General features: G+C 38.7%; 1 protein-coding gene across 2 annotated transcripts in view; it reads right to left on the reverse strand.

Annotated features, from left to right (window-relative positions):
• The window catches only part of MORC4 (MORC family CW-type zinc finger 4), a 70293-nt gene that overhangs the window by 41831 nt on the left and 5464 nt on the right, over window positions 1-22998 (reverse strand). For both annotated transcript variants that reach the window (XM_008156321.3, XM_008156322.3), the window contains exons 3-7: window positions 21037-21169; window positions 14397-14614; window positions 13546-13693; window positions 8356-8488; window positions 7907-8035 (exon numbers count right to left, since the gene is read on the reverse strand). In XM_008156321.3, the coding sequence (XP_008154543.2) occupies window positions 7907-8035; window positions 8356-8488; window positions 13546-13693; window positions 14397-14614; window positions 21037-21169 (761 nt within the window). The remainder of the gene's footprint in view (window positions 1-7906; window positions 8036-8355; window positions 8489-13545; window positions 13694-14396; window positions 14615-21036; window positions 21170-22998) is intronic.

Raw genomic sequence — 22998 nt, forward strand, 5'->3', positions numbered from 1 at the left:
AATTGTGCTGCTATGAACATAGGGGTGCATATATCCTTTATGATTGGTGTTTCTGATTTCTTGGGATGTATTCCTAGAAGTGGGATTACTGGGTCAAATGAGAGTTCCATTTTTAATTTTTTGAGGCAACACCATTATGTTTTCCACAGTCTATATTCCTACCAACAGTGCATGAGGGTTCCTTTTTCTCCACATCATCTCCAGCACTTGTCCTTTGTTGATTTGTTGATGATAGCCATTTTGACAGGTGAGAGATGATACCTAATTGTCATTTTGATTTGCATCTCTCAGAGGATTAGTGACTCTGAGCATGTTTTCATATGTCTCTTGGCCTTCTGTATGTCCACTTTCAAAAAGTGTCTATTTAGATCCTTTGCCCATTTTTTGATCAGATTGTTTATCTTCCTTTTGTTAAGTTGCATGAATTCCCTATAAATTTTGGAGATTAAACCTTTATTGGATATAACATTGGCAAATCTGTTCTCCCATGCAGTGGGCTCTCTTGTTGTTTTGTTAATGGTTTCTTTTGCTGTGCAGAAGCTTTTTATTTTATTGTAGTTCCATTTGTTTATTTTCTCCTTAGTTTCCATTGTCCTAGGAGCTGTATCAGTAAAGATATTCATAGGATATACTAGTATGTCAGATATTTTGCTGCCTATGGGTTCTTCTAAGATTTTTATGGTTTCCCATCTTATGTTTAAGTCCTTTATCCATTTTGAGTTTATATTTGTGTATGGTATAAGTTGGTGGTCTAGTTTATTTTTTTGCATGTATCTGCCCAATTTTCCCAACACAATTTATTAGAGAGACTGTCTTGATTCCATTGTATGCTCTTGCCTTCTTTTTTAAAATATATATTTATTGATCTCAGAGAGGAAGGAGAGGGAGAAACATCAATGATAAAAGAGAATCATTAATTGGCTGCCTCTTGCACATCCCCTACTGGGGATCAAGCCACAACCCAGATATGTGCCCTTGACCGGAATCGAACCTATGACCCTTCAGTCCGCAGGTCGATGCTCTAGCCCCTGAGCCAAACCAGCTAGGGCTGCTCTTGCCTTTTTTGTCAAATATTAATTGAGCATAATGCCTTGGATGAATTTCTTGGTTCTCTGTTCTGTTCCATTGGTCTATATATCTGTTCCTGTGTCAGGACGAGGCAGTTTTGAGAACAGTGGCTTTGTAATTTAGCTTGATATCTGGTATTGTGATCCCTCCAACTTTGTTTTTCTTTCTCAGGATTGATGCAGCTATTTGGGTCATTTTTTACTCCATATGAATTTTTGGAAAAGTTTGTTCTAGGTCTGTGAGATATGTTGTTGGAATTTTAATGGGGATTGCATTGAATCTATAGATTGCTTTGGGAGGTATGGACATTTTAATAATGTTGAGTCTACCAATCCATTAACACGATATATTCTTCCATTTGTTTATGTCTTCCTCTATCTCTTTTTTCAACATCCTATAGTTTTACGAGTACAGGTCTTTTACCTCCTTAGTTTATTCCTAGGTATCTTAATTTTTTTGTTGTTGCAGTGGTAAATGGGATGGTTTTATTAGTTTCTCTTTCTGTGATTTCATTATTGGTGTATAAAAAAGCCATAGATTTCTGGGTGTTCATTTTGTGTCCTGCTACATTTCCAAATTCATTTATTAAGTCTAGTAGGTTTTTGATGGAGTCTTTAGGGCTTTCTATGTACAATATCATGTCATCTGGAAATAATGGCAGTTTTACTTCTTCTTTTCCAATTTGGATGCCTTTTATGTCTTCTTGTCTGATCGCCATGGCTAACACTTCCAATATTATGTTGAACAAGTGTGGTGAATGTGGGCATCCCTGTCTTGTTCCCATTCTCAGGGGAAATGGTTTTAGTTTTTGCCCATTGAGCATGATGTTGGCTGTAGGTTTGTCATTTAAAGCTTTTATTATGTTGAGGTATGATCCCTCCATTTCCACTTTACTGAGAGTTTTTATCAAGAAAGGGTGTTGGATTTTGTCAAATGCTTTTTCTGCATCAATTGCTATAACTATGTGATTTTTGTCTCTGAATTTGTTTATGTGATGTATTACATTTATTGACTTGCGGATATTGTACCATCCTTGCATCCCCAGAATAAATCCCACTTGGTCATGGTGTAAGATATTTCTAGTGTAATGCTGGGTCCAATTTGCTAGAATTTTGTTGAGGATTTTAGCCTCTATGTTCATCATGGATATTAGCCTATAATTCTCTTTCTTTGTAGTGTATTTTTCTGGTTTGGGGATTAGGGTAATGCTGGCCTCAAAGAGCTTGGAAGTGTTCCTTCCTCTTGAATTTTTTGGAATAGTCTGAAGAGGGTAAGTTTTAGTTTTTCTTTGAATGTTTGGTAAAACTCCCCAGTGAAGCCGTTCAGACCAGGGCTTTTGTTTGCTGGAAGATTTTTCATTACTGCTGCAATTTCACCGGCAGTTATCAGCCTATTCAGATTTTTTATTTTTCCTGATTGAATTTTGAAAGCTTGTATTTTTCTAGGAATATGTCCATTTCATCAAGGTTGTCCAGTTTGTTGGAGTAGAGTGGTTCGCAGTAATTTTTTTACAATCCTTTGTATGCCTGTGGGGTTGTTTGTTACTTCACCTTTTTCATTTCTGATTTTGTTTATTTGGGTCCTCTCTCTTTGTTTCTTGGTGAACTTGGCTAGAGGTTCATCAATCTTGTTTATCCTTTCAAAGAACCAGCTCTTAGTTTTATTGATCCTTTGGTCTCTATGTCATTTATTTCCACTCTGATATTTATTATTTCCTTCCTTCTACTTACTCTGGGCTTTTCTTGTTGCTCTCTTTCTAATTCAGTAAGTTGTAGGATTAGATAATTTATTACCAGCTTTTCTTGTTTTTTTGAGGTAGCCTGTAGAGCTATGAACTTTCCTCTCAAGACTGCTTTCACTGTGTCCCATAGATTTTGGATTGTTGTGTTTTCATTGTCATTTGTTTCTAGGATGTTTTTAGTTTCTTCTTTTATCTCTTTGGTAACCCAATCATCCTATATAATAAAGAGGTAATATGCAAATTGACCATCATGCCCTCACACAAGATGGCCGCCCCATGTGGTCACAAATTGGCCGCCACAAGATGGCCGGCAGGGGAGGGCAGTTGTGGACGATTAGGCCAGCAGGGGAGGACAGTTGGGGGTAACCGGGCCTGCAGGGGAGGTAGGGCAGTTAGGGGCAACCAGGCCAGCAGGGAAGGGCAGTTAGGTGTGACCAGACCAGCATTGGCGGGCAGTTGGGGGGATCAGGCCTGCAGGGGAGGGTAGTTGGGGGGGACCAGGCCTGCAGGGGAGGACAGTTGGGGACAAACAGGCCTGCAGGGGAGGGCAGTTTGGGGGGACCAGGCCTGCACGGAAGGGCAGTTTGGGGCAACCGGGCCAGCAGTAACTCTCTATCTCTTTCTTACAGCCCTTAAGATTCTCTCTTGCCTGGACAGTGTGGCTCTGTGATTGAGCATAGACCTATGAACCAGGAGGTCACAGGTTCGATTCCCAGTCAGGGCACATGCCTGGGTTGCGGGCTCAATCTCCAGTATTGGTCATGCAGGAGGCAGCCGATCCATGGTTCTCTCTCATCATGGATGTTTCTATCTTTCTCCCTCTTCCCTCCTCTCTGAAATTAATAAAAATACATTAAAAAAAAAAGATTCTCTTTGTTGTTAACATTTGCCATTGTAATTATGGTGTGTCTTGGTGTGGGTCATTTGGGATTCAACTTGTTTGGGACTCTCTGTGCTTGTGTGACTTTTTTCTTCCCCAAGTCCAGGATGTTTTCTGTCATTATTTCTTCAAATAGGTTTTCTAATCCTTGCTCTTCTTCTTTCCTTCTGGCACCTTTATTATACAGATGTTGCTTCATTTCATGTCCCAAAGCTCCCTTAAGCTCTCCTCCTGCTATCTAATTTTTTTCTCCAATTGATGTTCAGATTGGGTGTGTTTTTTTACTTTGTCTTCTAACACACATATTCAGTCCTCCACTTCTTCTAGTTTACTGTTGAAACCTCCCATTGTGTTTTTTTTTTCTTTTTTATTGTAGCCATATCATTCTTCATTTCCTCTTGGTTCTTACATATATTGTTGATTTTTTTATCCAGTCTGTTTAGGAACTTTATGAGCCTTACTCTGAATTCTCTGACATATTGCTTGCCTCCATTTCATTTAGTTCCTTTTCTGGTGGTTCCTCATTTCATTTCCTTGGGGGGGTGCTTCTTTGTCTCCCCATTTTTGCTGTTTCTTTCTGGCCCTGGGCTCCCTGCTTGGGGTTTGAGAGGTTGAAGACGCTATCAGGGCAATGATCTTGAAAATCGTTAGTCCAGAGGCTGGGTCTGGCTTGAGTCTCACACCTTTATTGTCTCTGCTCTGAGTAGTAGCCCCTTCTCCCATGCATCTCGTCCCTCAGTTGTCTGCTTCAGATACTTGGAGTGGTGGGAGCACGTGCACAGTTACTCTGGTGTGTCCCTTCCTGTGAGGACCCAGAGCCCTTTGGCATGCAATTTGCCTTGTGGCCCTTGCACCTGTGGCAGGGTGATACCCTAGGTCCCTCTGGCAGTGCACTTGCAGTGCGATCCTGTGGCCCCCACCTGGGCACACCAAATTGCTCTGTGTCTCCTGGCAGCACTCTCCTGTGGCCTGCATGGGGCACGTGCTGGATTGCTCTGGTTAGCCCTGGCGCGACTGTCCCTGGGGCTGGGGTGGAGTGGGTGTGGGTTGCTCTGAGTTGCACAATCAGAGCTCTTCTGTGGCCTGGTGTGGGGTGCATACTGGGTTGCTCTGGGTCTCCCAGCAGCAGGTCCCAGGGCTCAAGGTGGAGTGGGTGCCAGGTGGCTCCAGTCAGACTGGCATCATGGTTCCGGGGTCCAGGGTGAGGGCGGGGCACAGGGGTACATCTGGCACTCACTGCAGGGTCCTGAATCCAGATCTTGGGTTGCTGGGTCCTGGCAGGCTGGTGAGGAGGCCTGGTGTGGGAGGTCATTCTGGCAAGCACTGCGGACATCTGGGGGCCTGCTAGAAGGTACTGTGCCGCTCACTGCCAGGGCACGGTGGTGGCTCCATGTGGGTTATGGCTGGCAAGTGGCATTCTCTAGGTGTCCTCTGCCCTTCCTAATTGAAAATTGTCTCTTTAGCTGTGTCTAATTTGTTAATTCCGGGTGGATGTTCTCCAATTTAGTTGTTTTTCCAGCCTGGCCCCAGGAGAAAGTGTGAGACATTTCTGCCTATTTGGCTGCCATTTTGAAATCCTTTCTTACTATTTTTTAAAATGATATCAATATCCCCCTCTAAATAACAAGCTATTGCATAAACCCAAGTGACAAATTAGCCAGGTATGAGAAAACACAGTAATGTCTGGCTCAGAACATAAAATGTTCTGGACTCCAGAAGCTCAAATCAAACCACAAGTAAGTCCCTATACAAATGCAAAAACAAAACAGGACAACACTCACCCAAACATACTAAAACTCTATACCATAAAATTAACATTTTTAAGACAAAGATTGTCAGATACTTTCTTTCTATGTTACACTTTTAAAATTCTAAATTATGAGAAGGGAGTACACTGGGGTAAGAGGTTCTCTAAATTAGTATAAGGAGAGGACAAGAAGGGAAAAGAGGCCTGCATTAACTGAGGAATAAATAAACCAGCATCAGTGACCTTGTCTCTCAGTGACATTGGGGGAAATGTTATTAGGAGTTTAATTTTATTCATGTCTATAGTGAATTTTATTTGAATCTTTTTTGTTGTTTTTTTAAAATACATTTTTATTGATTTCAAAGAGGAAGGGAGAGGGAGAGAGAGCGAGAAACATCAATGATAAGAGAGAATCATTGATCAGCTGCTTCCTTCACATGCCCCACTTGAGACTGAGCCTGAAACCTGGACGTGTGCCTTGACCGAGAATCGAACCGTGACCTCCTATTTCATAGGTGGATGCTCAACCACTGAACCATGCCAGCCAGGCTCTATAGTGAATTTGTTTAGCCCACATTCTATTAGAGAGAGTAACTAGTTTCATGAGGACAGGTAAGAAGAATTAAAGTACAAATAGAATGCATAGGAGTCGCCCTGATAAAAACCCATAAAAGATAGAAGTTGGTACAGAAATGTGACACATCTTTAAAGAGTATCTAGAAAAAAATTCTTTAGACTGACTCTGTTAAGCTTATGACACTGATATCCTAGACTACATATAGGGATATAACTAATTTACCTATAGATGCTAACAGTGCTACCTCTGGCTTTGTTAAATTGTATTTGTTCAGGGCTTTAAAAAGAACTTCCCCAATATACTATGTATTTCCAAAAAAGAAAAAATCAATCAGCTTAGAGTAACAACTATATAGCTTTTTTAAAAAAAAAAACAATAATTTCTAATTTTTGGTCAGGGGAAGAAAGAGAAAACAAGATAAATAACACCTTTGATAAAGTAAACAGAGTGTGTTTCTGTGTTTAGCTACTGGAAAATACCGTAAATTACAAGAATAATTATTCATAATTTCTTATGATTTCTCAACCTTTCAAATACTTTTTTCCCAAAAAGCCATCAACAAAGTTAGACCTAATTTTCTCAAGTGTCTGAAATCCATTCCTAGTGCAAGTGGGAGGGGGGTTAGACGTGAAAATGAGTATTTCTCTGAGTGGCTGCCATCATGAGAAGTAGAAGGAAATCCAAGTTAAACCTGTTAAAGATTTATCTCACCCCAGAAAATCAACCTTAAATTCCCACTCTCCTAACTTCCATCTACGTAAGTATGGACTTGTCATGACAAAAGTTCATGCTATGAGTCCTAGTCAGTTTTGGCTCTGTGGATATAGTGTTGGCCTGTGGACTGAAGGGTCCCAGGTTTGATTCCAGTCAAGGGCACATGCCCAGGTTGCAGGCTCAATCCCCAGTAGGGGGCATGCAGGAGGCAGCCAATCAATGATTCTCTCTCATCATTGGTATTTCTATCTCCCTCTCCCTTCCTCTCTGAAATCAATAAACATATTTTTTAAAAAGTTCATGCTGTCCAAAACATGAACAAGTTCTAGTCAATATTTTGCTTATTTCAATCAATCTATATATATAAAAGCCTAATATGCAAATTGTCCCCATGGCAGTTCGACCAGGAGACCGATTGCTCACTATGACATGCACTGACCACCAGGGGGCGGCACAGAACAAAGGAAGGCCCTGGCCAGCAGCCAGAAAGCCCCAATAGGCCCTGATCACCAGCCAGGTCTAGGGAACCTACCAGTGTATGAATTTCGTGCACCAGGCCTCTAGTGTTATAATAAAATCCCAATATAAACCAAATGGTGTGCACCTTAAAGCAGAGTATCAAACCTGGCTATTCACTAGAATCAGCTTAGAATTTTAAAATAAAAAATATTTATTATTAAAAAAAGAGATTTCAGAATCTACTTAATCAATCTCCAAAGTCTCAGGATTCTGTATTATAACCACTTCCAGATGGTTTCTAACAACAACAACAACAAAAGTGGATAGATTGGCAACTAAGAAACAGAGTAGCCCTTGCCAGTTTTTCTCCATGGTTAGAATATTGGTCCTGAAACCAAAGGGTCTCAGGTTCGATACCCAGTTAAGGGCACGTACTTTGTTTGCAGGCTCCATCCCCCAGGTCAGGCATGTGGGGGAAGCAACTAATCAATGTGAGATGTTTCTCTCTCTCCTCCCTCCCATCCACTCTCTCTAAAAAAAAAATCAATGGGAAAATAACTTCCAGTGAGGATTAAAAAAAATTAAACAGAGTATATTGTAATAGGATTTATATTATAACATATTTTTTAATTAGGAAAGTAAAGTTTTTTGTTTTTCTGTGCCAACTTTGAAATCTAATCCTGAAACGAAGAGATAAATTTCCTGTAGTTGGAAGGATACTGTGAAGGTAGGTTTATATATATCATATGCTACATTCGCCAGGCTCTTGGCAATCATCTGGGTAGTCACCTTCTTTTGACGCAGAAAAATTTTCATTCTTGGCTTCATATACAAAATACCACAAAATGCCTATGGAACAGTGAAGGGAAAGTTATTATGCGATATAACCAATTCTACTAACATCCCCTTTAAACACTGCTAGCAACTGAGGTCTATTCTGGGCAAGGATTTGGCTCAGTTTCCATACCATGTTATACTATGTCAACTACCATACTAAGGTGGTGTTGAATCTGTTCACAAAACTCTTTTGGTGGAGCCAGTGAAAGGGAATCCTAACACCGGGCTAAAAGACTGTCATCTTTATATAACTAAAGAGATATTGTTATATATATTTTCATGTTACAGGAAATCTTACCTCTCATTGTTGAAGAAAAACCATTCTTACTCACCCGTAAAGAATACTCTGTTTCTGGCAGTTCAGAAGTAACACCACCAGTCTCTTTTTCTTCTGTGCCAAAGTCTGATACCAGGATGTCATATTGATCTGTATCAAAGTCCAACTCAGACTTTCCATCTTTATTTCTGGGTAAAAGAGACAAGTACCAATCTAACAAAATCTGGTTCCAAAGGACAAAAATGCACTAGGAACCCAAGAGAAAAGAAACAATATGAGCCCAAACTCAGATACCTATTTCTTTCCCTGACTACCAGTACTGAACTACACATTACTCAGTTTGAAGACCACACAATATTTAGGCTATTTCCATTGTGAACAAATCAAATATGCATTAAGAGGTGGTAATGCCAAGTACAGAAGGAAAGAAAAAAAGAAAATGTGTATGTATGTGATCTGATCAAGCAATTGGATGTCAGTTATCCTCAAAGAAGGACCTTATAATAGATCCCAACCTTCTGGGTATTGTTGTGTAGGTCATTCAACATCATATTTCCCAACTGAATAAATAGATGAATCAAAACCTACTTTTTCTCATTTTAACAATTGTGTAAGGACTAATGAGATACTGAGATTTTTCACAGATTTTATCTTATTTCTAAGGGAAAACGGTTATTTGCTAGTTCTCTAGAATATCATTTATGGAATTATAATTTAAATATAATAGTACTCATATTCCTTTCATAATTCCTTTTTCTCATAATCATTTTGGGTCACTTAGCTGTGGTTCATTCCAAGACTCTGAGTTATATTACTAACAACTGCCAGGGAAAAAAGCTAAGACCCATTTTATTCCTGATGGGTTATGGAGAAAACATATAAATCAGAACAAAATTTGTTCTGTGCAACAGTAGCATCCCCAAATACTCTTAAATAGAGAGAGAGTGAAGGAGAGGGATGGGAAGGAATGGTAGGTTGATTGCATGACTGAACGAATAAAACTGAAAACTATTCCTCACTCTCAGAGCTACCTCAAAGATCTAGTGATACCTCCTTCATACTTCATTCAGGCTTTGCAAGCTCAGAGTTGCTGTGGTGAAAATGTAGTTCCTTCTTCTAGGCTGGACAAGAGCCATTATGGCATGTAGCTTTTATAAAGCCCATGTCATTATAGTAGTATATTCTGGATTTTCCTGGATAATCCTGATTCTTGCTACCCCATCCCACTCTAACACATACTCTGAGGAGGTTCCCTGCCCTTGCCCCTCACCATTCACCATCCAAGGAAAAAAGGTCTGGAGAAACATTTTTTGAAATTGGGTAATGCTGCATACTATATTGCTCTTATATATTTCCAATGCATATTGCAATAATATTAGCCTCTGAGAAGTCCTGCAATAAAACAGCATGGTAAACTTTAAGCCAGTTTTTCCTAAAGTTATATGACCATGGAATCCTGTATTTATATGACACCTACTACTATATAGTTGAGAAACAGTGTACAATGAAAAAAGTCTGCTTAATGTATTTAAATGACTGGAAATACCTCAGGAAAATGATCCTTTATAATACAAATTATATTATTTGAGGTTTTATTGAAAACTCCCAGTAGGACAAAAGAAAATCTAAATTACCAGTGTGAAAAACCTCTTTACTTTATGTTCTTTTTAGTTGAAAGTACTCTTTACAAACCAGCATAGTGTTTTGTTTTTGTTTTTTTAATTTACTGATTGATTTTAAAGAGGGGGGAGGGAATTGGAGAGAGGAAAACATCAATTTGTTGTTCCACTTATTAAGTTGATTGCTTCCTGTATGTGCCCTGACCGGGGATAGAACTTGCAACTTTAATGTATGAGAACGACGCTCTAACCAACTGAGCTACCTGGCCAGGGCAAGTATAAGTTTAACCCAGCTAAGAAAGGAGGTGAAATACTTGACTTAAGGAGAAAAATAAATATACCTGATACCCTGTTCTATTAAACATAAAATAAGACTTCTATTTTATAATAAAATTTTTTAGTTTTTAGTGGACACTTAACTGTATTCCATTTGACATGACTAGATTAAACAAATGACATAATCTAGCATATTTCTAGATTGTCTTATTAGCTCTCAAAACATAACCAGAAGCCAGCCTCATTATAGTTCAAATTTATTTGCTTCAAAGATTTTTTTACTTCTAATTCAGCTGCTGTAAACCACTAATACAGAGGTCTTTATTTTTAAATACTGTGTTGTGCTTTGTTAATTAATCTTATGTCTCTTTTTCTTTTATTCCCTTTTTACTGAATTTATTGGGGTGACACTGGTTAACAAAATTATACAGGTTTCAGGTACACAATTCCACTTCACATCATCTGTACCCTGTATTGTGTGTTCACTGCCTCAAGTCAAGTCTTCATCCATCACCATTTATCCCAGATATACCCTTCTCCAGCTCCACCCCCCTGCCATAGTCACCACACTACCATGAGTTTTTTCTTTTTTGCTCCATCCTTCCAACCCTAACCCAGCTTCCCAACCTCCCTTCTGACAGCTGTCAGCCTGCTCTCTATTTATGAATCTGTCTCTATTTTGTTTACTAGCTCATTTTGTTCATTAGATTCCACATATGAGTGAAATAATATGGTACTTATCTTACTGGCTTATTTCACTTAGCATAATGCTCTCCAGGTCTATCTATGCTGTCGCTAAGGGTAAGATTTCCTTCTTTTAACAGCTGAGTAGTATTCCACTGTGTACTAGTAAATGTACCATAGCTGCTTTATCCACTCATCTACTGATGGACACAGGCTGCTTCCTAATGTTGGTTATTGTAAATACGCTGCAATGAACATAGGGGTGCATATATTCTTTTGCATTAGTATTTTGGGTTTCTTCAGATAAATTCCCCAAAGTGGAATCGCTGCATCATGAGGCAGTCCCATTTTTAATGTTTCAAGGTAATTCCATACTGCTTTCCATTGTGGCTGCACCGATCTGCATTCCCACCAACAGGCCATGAGGGTTCCCTTTTCTCCACATCCTCCACAACACTTGTGGTTTGTTGATTTATTGATGATAACCATTCTGACAGGTGTGTGGTGATATCTCTTTGTAGTTTTAATTTGCATTTGTTGATGATTAGTGATTTTGAGCATCTTTTCATATGCCTATTGATCATCTGAATGTCCTCTTTGGAAAAAAGTGTCTATTCAGGTCCTGTGCCCATTTTTTTTTTTTTTTTTTTTTGAGACTGGGAAAGGAAAGATGAAGTCCTGTCTTGGAGAGGTCAAGCACAATCAAGAAGCAAAACAGTCATCAGAGACAAATAAGAGGTCTCTGTTCTGCAGGGAGACTACTGATACCCCACAAATGAAGGAATACTAGTCCCTCTCGATGTTAATGGCAGAATTACACACCAGCCCTTGAGTTCGGCTAATAAAGAATTCAGAGCCAAGAACTCAAATACAAGCAAAAGTTTATTTAGAAAGTCACAGAGGTAGAAGAAGTGAACCAGCTGGGCTGTATGACTTAGAAAACACGTTATAGAGGCAAAAGAAGGGCCCTTGGAGCTTAGGAGAAAGAAAGCAAAATAAACATGCCTGAGGGAAGAGAGAGAAAAGCGTGCTCCAAAGAGTGTGCATGGGGAAAGGAGAGGGAGAGCACATCCGGTGCCCATTTTTAAATTGGATAGTTTATTCTTTTGGTGTCGAGTTTTATGAGTTCTTTATAAATTTTGGATATTAACCCCTTATCAGATGTATTCAGCAAGAATGTTCTCCCATTCAGTGGGTTCTCTTTTCATTTTGTTGACAGTTTCCTTTGCTGTGCAAAACTTTTCAGTTTGATGTAGTCCCATTTGTTTATTTTTTATTTTTTTTTTGTATCCCTTGCCTAAGGAGATATATCAGAAAAAAATATTGCTACAAGAAATGTCCGAGATTTTACTGCCTATGTGTGTTTTTTTTTCCCTAGGAGTTTTATGGTTTCATGACTTACATTTAAGTCTTTTTATCCATTTTGAGTTTATCCTTGTGTATGTTGTAAAAAGGTGGTCTAGTTTTATATCTGTCCAATTTTCCCAACACCATTTACTGAATAGACTATCTTTATGCCATTGTATGTTTTGCTTCCTTTGTCAAATATTAATTGACTATAATGGCATGAGTTTATTTCTGGGCTCTCTATTCTGTTCCCTTGACCTCTATATATGTTTTTATGCCAGTACCATACTGTTTTTATTATTATGGCCTTGTAATATAGTTTGATATCAGGTAGTGTGATTCCTCCAAATTTGTTCTTCTTTCTCAAGATTGCTGTGGCTATTCAGGATCTGTGATATATGTCATTGTTATTTTAATAAGAATTGCATTGAATCTAAAAATTGCTTTAGGTATTATGGACATTTTAATGATGTTAATTCTTCCAATTCATGAACACACTTATTTGTATCTTCTTTAATTTCTTTCTTCAGTATCTTATACTTTTCTAGTACACATCTTTTACATCCTTGCTTAAATTTATTCCTGGGTATTTTTATTCTTTTTGAAGTAATTGTGAGTGGGATTGTTTTCTTAGTTTCCCTGATAGTTCATTATTGGTGTACAAAAATGCAACTGATTTCTGGATATTTATTTTGTATCCTGCTACTTTACTGAATTCATTTATCAGTTCTAGTTTTTTTGGTGGAATCATTAGGGTTCTCTATATTCACTATCATGTCATTTGCGAATAATGACAATTTTACTTCTTCCTTTCCAACTTGGATGCCTTTTATTTCTTCTTCTTATCTGATTGCTGTGTCTAGGACTTCCAGAAGTATGTTGAATAAGAGTGGTGAAGGCAGACATCCTTGTCTTGTTCCCAATCTTAAGGAAAATGCTTGTTAATGTCTAGTTTTCATATTTTATTTTCATTGTCAAATAAGTTAAATAACTATCATGTACCTATCTCAAAACAGTGACGATGAATATAAAATAGATATTTATAATGGATTCTAAATATTTTAAAATAACATTGAGCTGTCTTGATTATTTGTGGCAATAGCTTCAGGATATGCATGTCTCTTCATTATCAAGCTCCACATTTTACTAATAAGAACCACTATCTCTCACAGAGCTGTGGTTGTACAAAAGAAAAAGTATGCAATGAAATGCAAATATCTATCAAAATTTATATACTTTACTTCTCTAGAAATTTATTAAAATGTACTTCATCACACTACCTTTGCTTATTAAAATCTATCACCCTTGGTATACTATACCTGCGGATGTTCCAAATGAGAACACGAGTGCCTTTTTTGCCTGGGATGGCATCAAACTGGGACAGCAGGTCATTTTCACTGTTGAAAATTGAATAGTTCAGGATGGCTTCTAGGCTGGGCAAGGAATCCTCAGTAATAATCATTTTTTGTAAAACCAAATACAGTCAAAGAAAAATTAATATTTTAAGAAGATGCTATAATTAGGAAGATCTGCCTTTTGAGTTGCATGTTTAGACAAAATATAGACATAAAGCATGGGCATCACTGCTACAGAAGAAAGGAAAAGGCAAAATGAATAAAGGTTGTAGAGACAAACATAAAAATCAGTTACCCCTGCAGAATATAGCTTCAAAAATATAATGTAAAGACTGTCCTATATTTACAAAATAGAACAAAGGCTGAATTTTCAGACTCTTTGGAAGCAATGAGCTCAAACTTTACTGCTCTTGGGTCAAGACGACCTGGTATCTAACCGAAATAACAGCTTGTCCAGGAATGGGGAAATGAGTGGTTTTGCCATCAGATAAGCTGATTAATAGAAGGTTTCTAGGAGTATGATACAAATATAGCTGCCCTTAGGGAAAAAATAAAGAGAGGGGGCACTTTACCAAGGGAGTGGTGGTGTGGGAGAGATAGAGATCAAATCACATAACAGTGAAATTTTCCATACAACAAAAACATTTCTAGGCTTCTATCAATGGTCCACTTATTTTTAAAAAACATTTAATAGGGGGGAATTCAAGTTAAATTTAGGACAGTTGAATTGATAGCTGGATTTGTCGTGAAGAAAGAGGTTTCTATCAAAATATCAGATTAGACTAATTTTTAACCAACATTTCCAGAAAGGATATTGTTTTGCTGGTTGAATGGAACAATTGGTACAATAACTGCCTGGGCCTGGACATATTCCAGGTAGGTCTGTGATAGGAGTCCAACAGTGAGAGTACCCCCATTCTTGGTGAAGACAAGAGCATCCTTTCCTAGCCGCATGGAGCCTGACTTGAAACCATTACCAAAGACCCCGATGGGACACTGGCTCTTCTTTATTACTTTATCTGTAAAGCCAAAGCTGTAATTACACAAGAAAAAATAAATCAGAAAAAAGAAAGCAGAAAGATAAAAAGCATCCTACGATAGGTGACAAGCAGAATGTTTAGCTTACAAATGAATAACACTTGTAAAAAGTCATTCCTTTTTTTCTGTTGCTATTCTGGGCAAAACTATTAAGTTAAAAACATAGGAAATTACTATGGGGTAATGGGACTGATTTTCCTATGTGGTTTGTGTGTACATAAATACTTCCGGTACATTAGTGTCACATTCTATAAATGTAAAGGCGGCCTCTTTTTACTAACAGATAACTGGAGAAGGCCATGGGTCTAGAGAAAATGGCTCTGATTGCTAATAGTAAGGTTAAGGTAGGGTAAAAAGGTGGTTATCTCAGAGTACACTGTATGGAGGGTAACAAAAGTACCAGATAGTGGCACTGGTCAGAGGTGCCAGCCTAGGCATCCCCTAATCTGGTTACATCACCTTCTAGAAATCTGAAAGTCAAGGGTTATATATATAAACAATTTCAACTCTCCACCCAAAAGATAACCCTTCCAATTCTTACCCTCTGCTTCATCTGCTGGGACAGTTTGTTGGAATGATGCCAAGGGATAAAAATAGGTAGTTCTGCCTTTGAATATCAGCAAACAGCTGCAGTATAAAGTCTCTCTTATTCTATTAAGGGCATTTCACTGAGTCACCTCAACAATCTCTGTATCTCCTTATGATCAGTTTAATCTGCGGGTCAGATCTTTTCCCTTTCATACATTCTCCATTCAAACACACAACAAAATAATAGAACAAAAAAAACAGATATGAAACCTAGAAAATGATTATTATCTTCCTCATATATCTTCCCTCACCATAAATAAAACTAATTTTAAGGATTATTCTCTCCAAATTGACTATGTTTACAGTGTTATATACTACCATTCATTCAATAAATATTTACTAAGTACCTATTATGTGCCATGCATTGTGCTAAATACTGGAGACAAAACTGTTAATAAAAGAGACAAGATTCTTGTCCTTGTGATTTACAGTCTAAGGAAAGATTTCATATATTACAGATTAGATGCTTCTCCAATATCAATAAACTAGATACTCTATATGCTATGTCTGAGCAGCATGGCCTTGGTTGTTATACTTTTGAGCAGGATTGAGTTGCCTGGTTTCCACTTCCTGAAGGCTGTGGTTTGTTTTTTTCCCTAAGAAGTACCATCTTTCAATTTTCTTTTTCAAAGTGTTACGTCCTTCTAGAGTAAACAATTTACAAGAGCTTTGTGCGCCCTACAAATAAATATAACCCAAGGAAAAGTAATTTCTAGGGCAGTAGTTCCTTTGAAAATCCCAAAGACTGTTGTGTTTCTGCTATCTATGGGCCTTAGTATTCCAGGAAATAAACTTACAGAAGTTGGTAAGATTATAGCATTCCTATTCCTCTAATGAAAAAAAATGGATATAAAAGATTTGGTTAATACGAGGAATAAATTATATACTATATGCACAATATATTATAAAACTAGGGGCCAGTGCACGAATTCGTGCACCTTGAAAGCAAGGCTGTGGTAGGCACAGGGGTGGGTCTCGGCCCATCCTCTGCGCCCTGCCCAGCCCCTCCCACTGCTGACCCCAGTCCCCTCTCTGCCAGCAGCCCTGCTTCTGCGGCCAATGCTCCCATGCACTAATGGCACTGGCCCCGCTTGCACCCGCTGATAGCATGGAGTGATTGGGACCGGCGCCAGCAGTGGGTGCGAGCAGAGGCTGCTGCCCTGATCACCCCTCAGGAGCAGGGGGAGGTGGAGAAGCCCTCAAGGGTGATTGGGGCTGGCAGCAGCCACTCGCACCCGCTGATGGCGCCAAGCAATCGGGACCGGCACAGGGTGCTGGCAGCAGGTGTGAGTGGCAGCTCCAGCACCAGCAGCAGGTGTGAGCGGGCCAGCTCCAGGAGCAAGTGTGAGCACCAGGCAGGACCGTGGCGCGCGGGAGCAAAGAGTTTTCAGTAACCATCAGCGCCCCACCTTGTTTTGGCGTCCCCGCTCACCTGCTCCACCATCCCACTGCGGTCGATGACCGCCATGTTCTGGGAGCACCCCTTGGTGGTCAGCGCACTTCAAGTGACTGGTTCTTCAGTTGTTCCGCAGTTCGGTCTATTTGCATATTAGGGTTTTATTTATATAGATAATATTCAAACTTGAATTTTAAACCAACTCTAGAAGTCACTTTGAGAATTGTTGTGTGCTATCCTCTAGCTCCACTTCAGACCTAATATCATACATAAAACTCAAGGCTCTTCATAAGCAGTTATCTACCATGTGAAATGAACCTATATGGTTATCTGAACTTAAACTTTCTCTAATGCTACAAAAACTTCAATTAGGTGGTCAAGAGAAAGTAGTAAAAACAAAATTCTATATTACTCTCTTAATTTCCTAGCCATTCCTGTCCTTTCTGCCCTCTATCATTTCTTTTCCCCTTTGTAAGTATAAACCCTGATTGTGTTACTTAGTTTGAGAAGACCAAATGACTGTACAAGGTTGAGAAAGTAAGTAGTAGGGTAGGTCCAGAACAAGAAATGGAAAAGGTTATGAATAATGAGAAGAGAGAATCTGGAACTCTGGATATTGTTGTTATGTTCCACTTAATTCTTCCCGTGTGTTCTTTTATTCCACTTCACAGTCCCATGTTAGGTATTCTATTTAACTGAAAATTGCAGAATGGATGCCAGATACCAATCAAATAACTACTTAATATAAAATCTCCCACAATAAATAATAGAATTGTAGGAATTAATTTTGTATAGTTTGGTATAGCTCACTCATTTTCCACAGAGCTAGCTTGGCTTAGATAGGTGGTTTCACTTCAGTAAGTTCTGTTCTATCCTTTCATGTAAGAGACAACAGTGTTTGCACACCAAGGGGGCTTGGATACCAGCTCTTTGAGTGGAATTCAGGAAGACAGCAGCTTGCTCCTAACTTTATTAAAATGTCAATATTCTAGAATCTAGAGAGGTGAATTTAGATTGGGACTCTGACCAATGAAACAAACCTTAGCAAATCCATGAACATACAAGGGTAGGCACTGCTATTTCCTAGATACATTAGAGATATAATATGCAATATCAAAGAATGAAAGACTAAGCACATTGCTATTCTCTTGCTGTTGTTTTTAAAAACGACCTACTAGGAAGTGCACTTCTGAGCAGAGTTAGCAAGCAAATACCTTCAATCCATGGATCTGTGGCTGCTGTTTATTCTTATCCTCTCAAAGAAGAGGTTTTCCACCTTGCTGAACAAGGCAGCTGAATATATAGACCAGCTGGTTCACACACTAATCGCAGAAGCTAAAGATAATTAATTATGGGCCTTAAATAAATTTAATGTTAAGCTTTTCCTTTTTTTATTTAATTTTCATGGGATTCTGTATTTATGGAGAAACTGTTGCTGCAGTTACATAACTATTTTATCTGCCTGAAAATTGGAAGGTTACCATAAAGAGCTGGAAAATGTGGGTAGGATTATAAGAAACATTATAGATCAAATAGAATTTCTGTAGGCTTAATAATTTTGCACATTTACCTCTATTATTTTTTCCAAATATAAAGGTAATATTCCCCCAACCCATATAAGAAAAACTAATATACTTAATAATAATTTTCAAAGCTACCTCTAAAGTTCAATTCTTTAAAAAAGAAATTGTGGTAACTGGAATCCTTGGCTAGAAGTTAGGATTGGATTAAATGATCTCTTCTAAATAAATGGGACCTCCTAACAGATTCAAGTTTGTTTTAAGTTACTATCAGAAATAAAATCCAGCACATATACCATACATAATCCAGGACTCATTAAAAATTCTTTTAAATTAATATTTAAATATGAGGAACAATTTCCCAGCTCAAATTGGTGGGAAATATATTTGGCATGATAATTCCAAAAAAACGCTCTGGTGAAAGAGGTTTCTGCCTGTTTAGGTCTGTTTTGTTCCCCAAGAAAGAAATGAAATTTTAAATGAATGATACACATTCTTCATATTTCAACTCAAATGTCATTTCTTCAGGGTAGCCTTTTTTGTATTCCATAGATTAGAGCAGATCCCTCCATTATATGTTCTCATAGAAACTACTTTTTTCATAGCAGTTATTACTAGGTGGGATAGCCTATTTAGTAGTATTACTTCTAATCAATCCTTTTCTATATTTCTCTTTAAACCGTCAGTCCCTTGAGAGCAAAGATCATGTCTGACTGGTTCACCACTTTATCTCCAGTGACTTTCACATAGATGTCCAGTAAATGAATGAATCTGGAACAAAAATTGTTGCAATTATTTTTAAAACCATCCTCCTTTTTCCTCCTGCTTTGTAACTATAAGCACCAATTTTCACAGACATAGTTTCCACAGATGAAATGAAAAGCGGTAAGATCTGCTGGGCCCGCTATTTGACACCAACATCACTGGAATAAGGTGTGGTGGGAAGGAGTTTGTAAAAAGATAAGTGATTTATTTACTTAACACGTTAAGCACCCAGTCAGTCACCAGTGACTGACACTATACTTTCCGTCCGGAAGACAAAACAGGCTGAGCGCTTAACATGTTAAATATATTTTTATTAAATTCAGAGAGGAAGAGAGGGAGGGAGAGATAGAAACATCAATGATGAGAGAGAATCATTGATCGGCTGCCTCCTGCATGTCCCCCACTGGGGATCGAGCCCACAACCCGGGCATGTGCCTTTGACCAGAATCGAACCCAGGAACCTTCAGTCCGCAGGCCGATGCTCTAGCCACTGAGCCAAACTGGCTAGGGCAAAGGATAAGTGATTTAGAAAATAAACTAGTACATACAGAATTAGACATATAAATATTGTTGTTCCACCCCATCTAAAATTGTATTTATTTTAATAAAAAATGTTAACTTTAGCAGATAAAAGTGATGGCCAGCTCTATAACTTCACCAACATACTGAATCCTTTTTCTCTCACTTCTAGATGCTTTCCTCAAACATTCTTCTAATTATGAGGGTCTGAGACACAAGGTACATAAACTGCTGAGTAGTAAACCATAACCAAATTTATAATTAGTTATGCCCAAATTTCATTTTTTTTCTTTGATGGATCAACTGGATTTCCCTGCAAATAGGGTTACAGAATTTGAATACCTTCAAAGAGAATTACAACAAAATGAATGTTTTCCAATTCTATAGTTTGAAACCCTTTCCCCTCTATAGAATCCCTCCATTGTTACTCATGCTTCAGATACTAGTTCAGGAGGCGAGATGGAGAGTAATCAACCTCATCTACTAAATAAAATGAAGAAAGAAGGAAGGAATTGAGAAAACACTCAACTTTCACTGAGTGATATATGAAGATCATAAAGTTACATTCCCAATCACAAACCTTTTCAAGTAATTAGCTGAGCTGAGAGTGGCAATAGAAATCTGTATCACCAGCTTCAGCAGCTATAAAAGAGAATTTCCTGACTTTGAATTTCTACTGCAAAATCTTCAAAGATTATGTATATAAATGCCTTGTATTTATCTTTCATGGGGCTTGATTATACCCAGCTACATTCATAGTTTTAATCCAAAGATCACCCCAATTCCAATACTTCTGATCTAAGAGTAATTTAGGTTAATATAAATTATAGAAGGTCCCAGACAAGTGATTGCCTCCACATCTTTGCACTTGCTCTTCTCTTCACCAGAATTCTATCCCTTCATACCCTGTTCCTTTACCTTGTTAAACTTGACTACTCACACTTAGATCTTAACTAACACTTCATCTATGGCGCTTTTCCTGACCTGTTAGATCAGATTGCGTTCCCCTGATTACTTGTCCCATGGCATCCTGTACTTTCTTATCATTATACTTATCATTTTTATTATGATTACTAGAGGACCGGTGCAAGACATTCGTGAACTGGGGGTTGGGGGGGGGGTGTCCTCAGCCCAGCCTGTGCCCTCTCGCAGTCTGGGACACCTTGGGGGCAGGCGGACATTCCCCGAGGTATCCTTAAGCACAGCTGCAGAGGTGGGAAAGGCTCCCGCCACTGCCGCTGTGCTCTCCAGCCTTGAGTCTGGCTTCTGGCTGAGCAGCACTCCCACTGTGGGAGAGCACTAACTACCAGGAGGCAGCTCCTGCATTGAGCGTCTGCCCCTTGGTGGTCAGTGCGCGTCATAGTGACTGGTTGTTCTGCCATTTGGTCAATTTGCATATTAGGGTTTTATTATATAGGATTGCTTAATTGTTTGAATTGCCAGTTAGACTGTATGTTCTGTGAGGGCAAAAACAGTATCTATTTCATAACCAGTGCCCTGGCACATAATAAATGCCCAATAAATATCTGTTGAATGAATAAAGGGAAAGTAAAATATTAAAGAAAATGATTAAGCCTTAACTATAGTTCATGAACACAAGACGAGAGGCAAAGAATGAGATATTTTTACCTGAGCATTCGGTGTAATTTATGAGGTGTCATTCCACATCCATCATCAGTAAAGGTCAAACAAGATTTATTCTTGACCTCCTCAACATCTATAAAGACCGTCCTGGCAGATACATCTGGATCTACAGCATTATCTGTAAAAGGTAGAAATCTGTGATATTAGATCACTTTTTCTAATATTCTAATAAAATCTCTAGTTCAATGCCCCTAAGACATAGAACATGTTCTTTATTCCCTTCATGTGGATGTCCCAGAAGGTGAACAGGAAGTAGTAATCGTAGTGCACATACTAGGTTATAGGAAACAATAGATATGATAGCAGATGGAATTATAAGCTGATTTTTATTTCATATAATGTCTGATCTGTATCTGCTTTTCTCCCCTTAATATTCAGGGTCTGTGGGAAAAATAACTCTTCTTATATACAAAGCATTTTGCTCTGTTTTCATCTTATTATTTCTTGTCTTTTAGCCACTTTGCTGCTTATGAACACACACAGTACAGGATGGTTGTAGAGAAGAGCTAAATAACAATTTTGGTACTAATAGATGTGTATTACACATTACAGTTTATTGTGAAAATCTTATTTTCTACCTTTTTACATAAATTCCTCTGCTAAAGAACACAGATATAATCATCCCTCTTTACAGCCTAAGAGGCATTGAAAGAGTTAGATGTTAAAATCAAAACATTTAATTGCCTGCCTAGATCCCAGTGATAGAAACAAGCTTGCTTGGGGAGAAACAGTGATTCTGCTTAGATGCTCTATAATAGTCTTAAAGGTGAGACTGCCCAATCCTCATTAAATAGAGAACATAGAATTAAAGTAGAAAAAAATAGAGAACGTTTCATAATTCATCCTGAGTTAGGTCCTCATAACAGGTTAATTATTTAAAAGTCCAAAGACATCAACTATAGCCACAATCTTACATCTGCATCATGTTCACAACACCAGGAGGTGCCTTTGTCTAGTGGCCACATCTTTTTTGCCACAGATGCCAGTTTACATAATTGTCAGTCACAGACACAGGTGGTGCAACTAACTGTCTTAAAACTTACTGGCCTGAGTGGGAGGGCAGTTTGTGCAATCTGTTGGATAGGTTTCTTAAGCACTCCTGTCTCTACTAGCTCTTTAATCAAGACTGACACCTTCCTTTCCACCATGTCCCCTTTCCCTGGCATCCTATACTACTTTACTAATAGCACGTGGCTGGGCTGAGAGACCCAGTGGGAGGCTATCTATATAGCGGTCCCATTACCACTGTTCAAATTGTGGCATTTCTCCACTGTGAACATCCCTTAAAAGCAAGAGAGGTATTACACATATTAAAAATATTAATTTTAATTTTTTCAATACAATTAACAGTATCAGTTACTAGAGGCCCAGTGCACGAAATTCATGCACAAGTAGGGTCCCTAGGCCTGGCTGGCGATCAGGGCTGATCTGTGGGGCAGCTGGTGGGGCGATCGTGAGACCACCGCTGGCACTTGCCTTGGCCGGCCTGGCACCACCTGCTCGCCAGCCCCAGCTAGAACTGGGGGCAGCTCCTGCATTGAGCGTCTGCCCCCTGGTGGCCAGTGCACATCATAGCAACTGGTTGTTCCACAGGTCATTCCACTGTTCGGTCGATTTGCATATTAGGTTTTTATAATATAGGATAACCACTTTGATGTGTGGAATGTCCATCATATAAAACAAGACACAGATTAATTTCAAGGGCCACAATGATGTTGCCAGAACCAGTGATAAAACTAGTACTGATTGTAACCTGAAAAAGTCATAACCAATAGTCCTAGAAGGGAGTCAATCTTTAAGGACTAGGTGGGCCTCAAACTCTGTATCATGTTGCAGATCAACTGGGCCAACTTTTGGCAGGAATTATAAGTTTGACATGCAAGAGTGGCTTTATCAGAAATACAAGTTTTGCTATGTAACAGAGGGAACTGATTTTTTTCTTTAACT

The sequence above is a fragment of the Eptesicus fuscus genome, chromosome 1, assembly GCF_027574615.1.
Source record: "Eptesicus fuscus isolate TK198812 chromosome 1, DD_ASM_mEF_20220401, whole genome shotgun sequence".
Classification (NCBI taxonomy): Eukaryota; Metazoa; Chordata; class Mammalia; order Chiroptera; family Vespertilionidae; genus Eptesicus; species Eptesicus fuscus.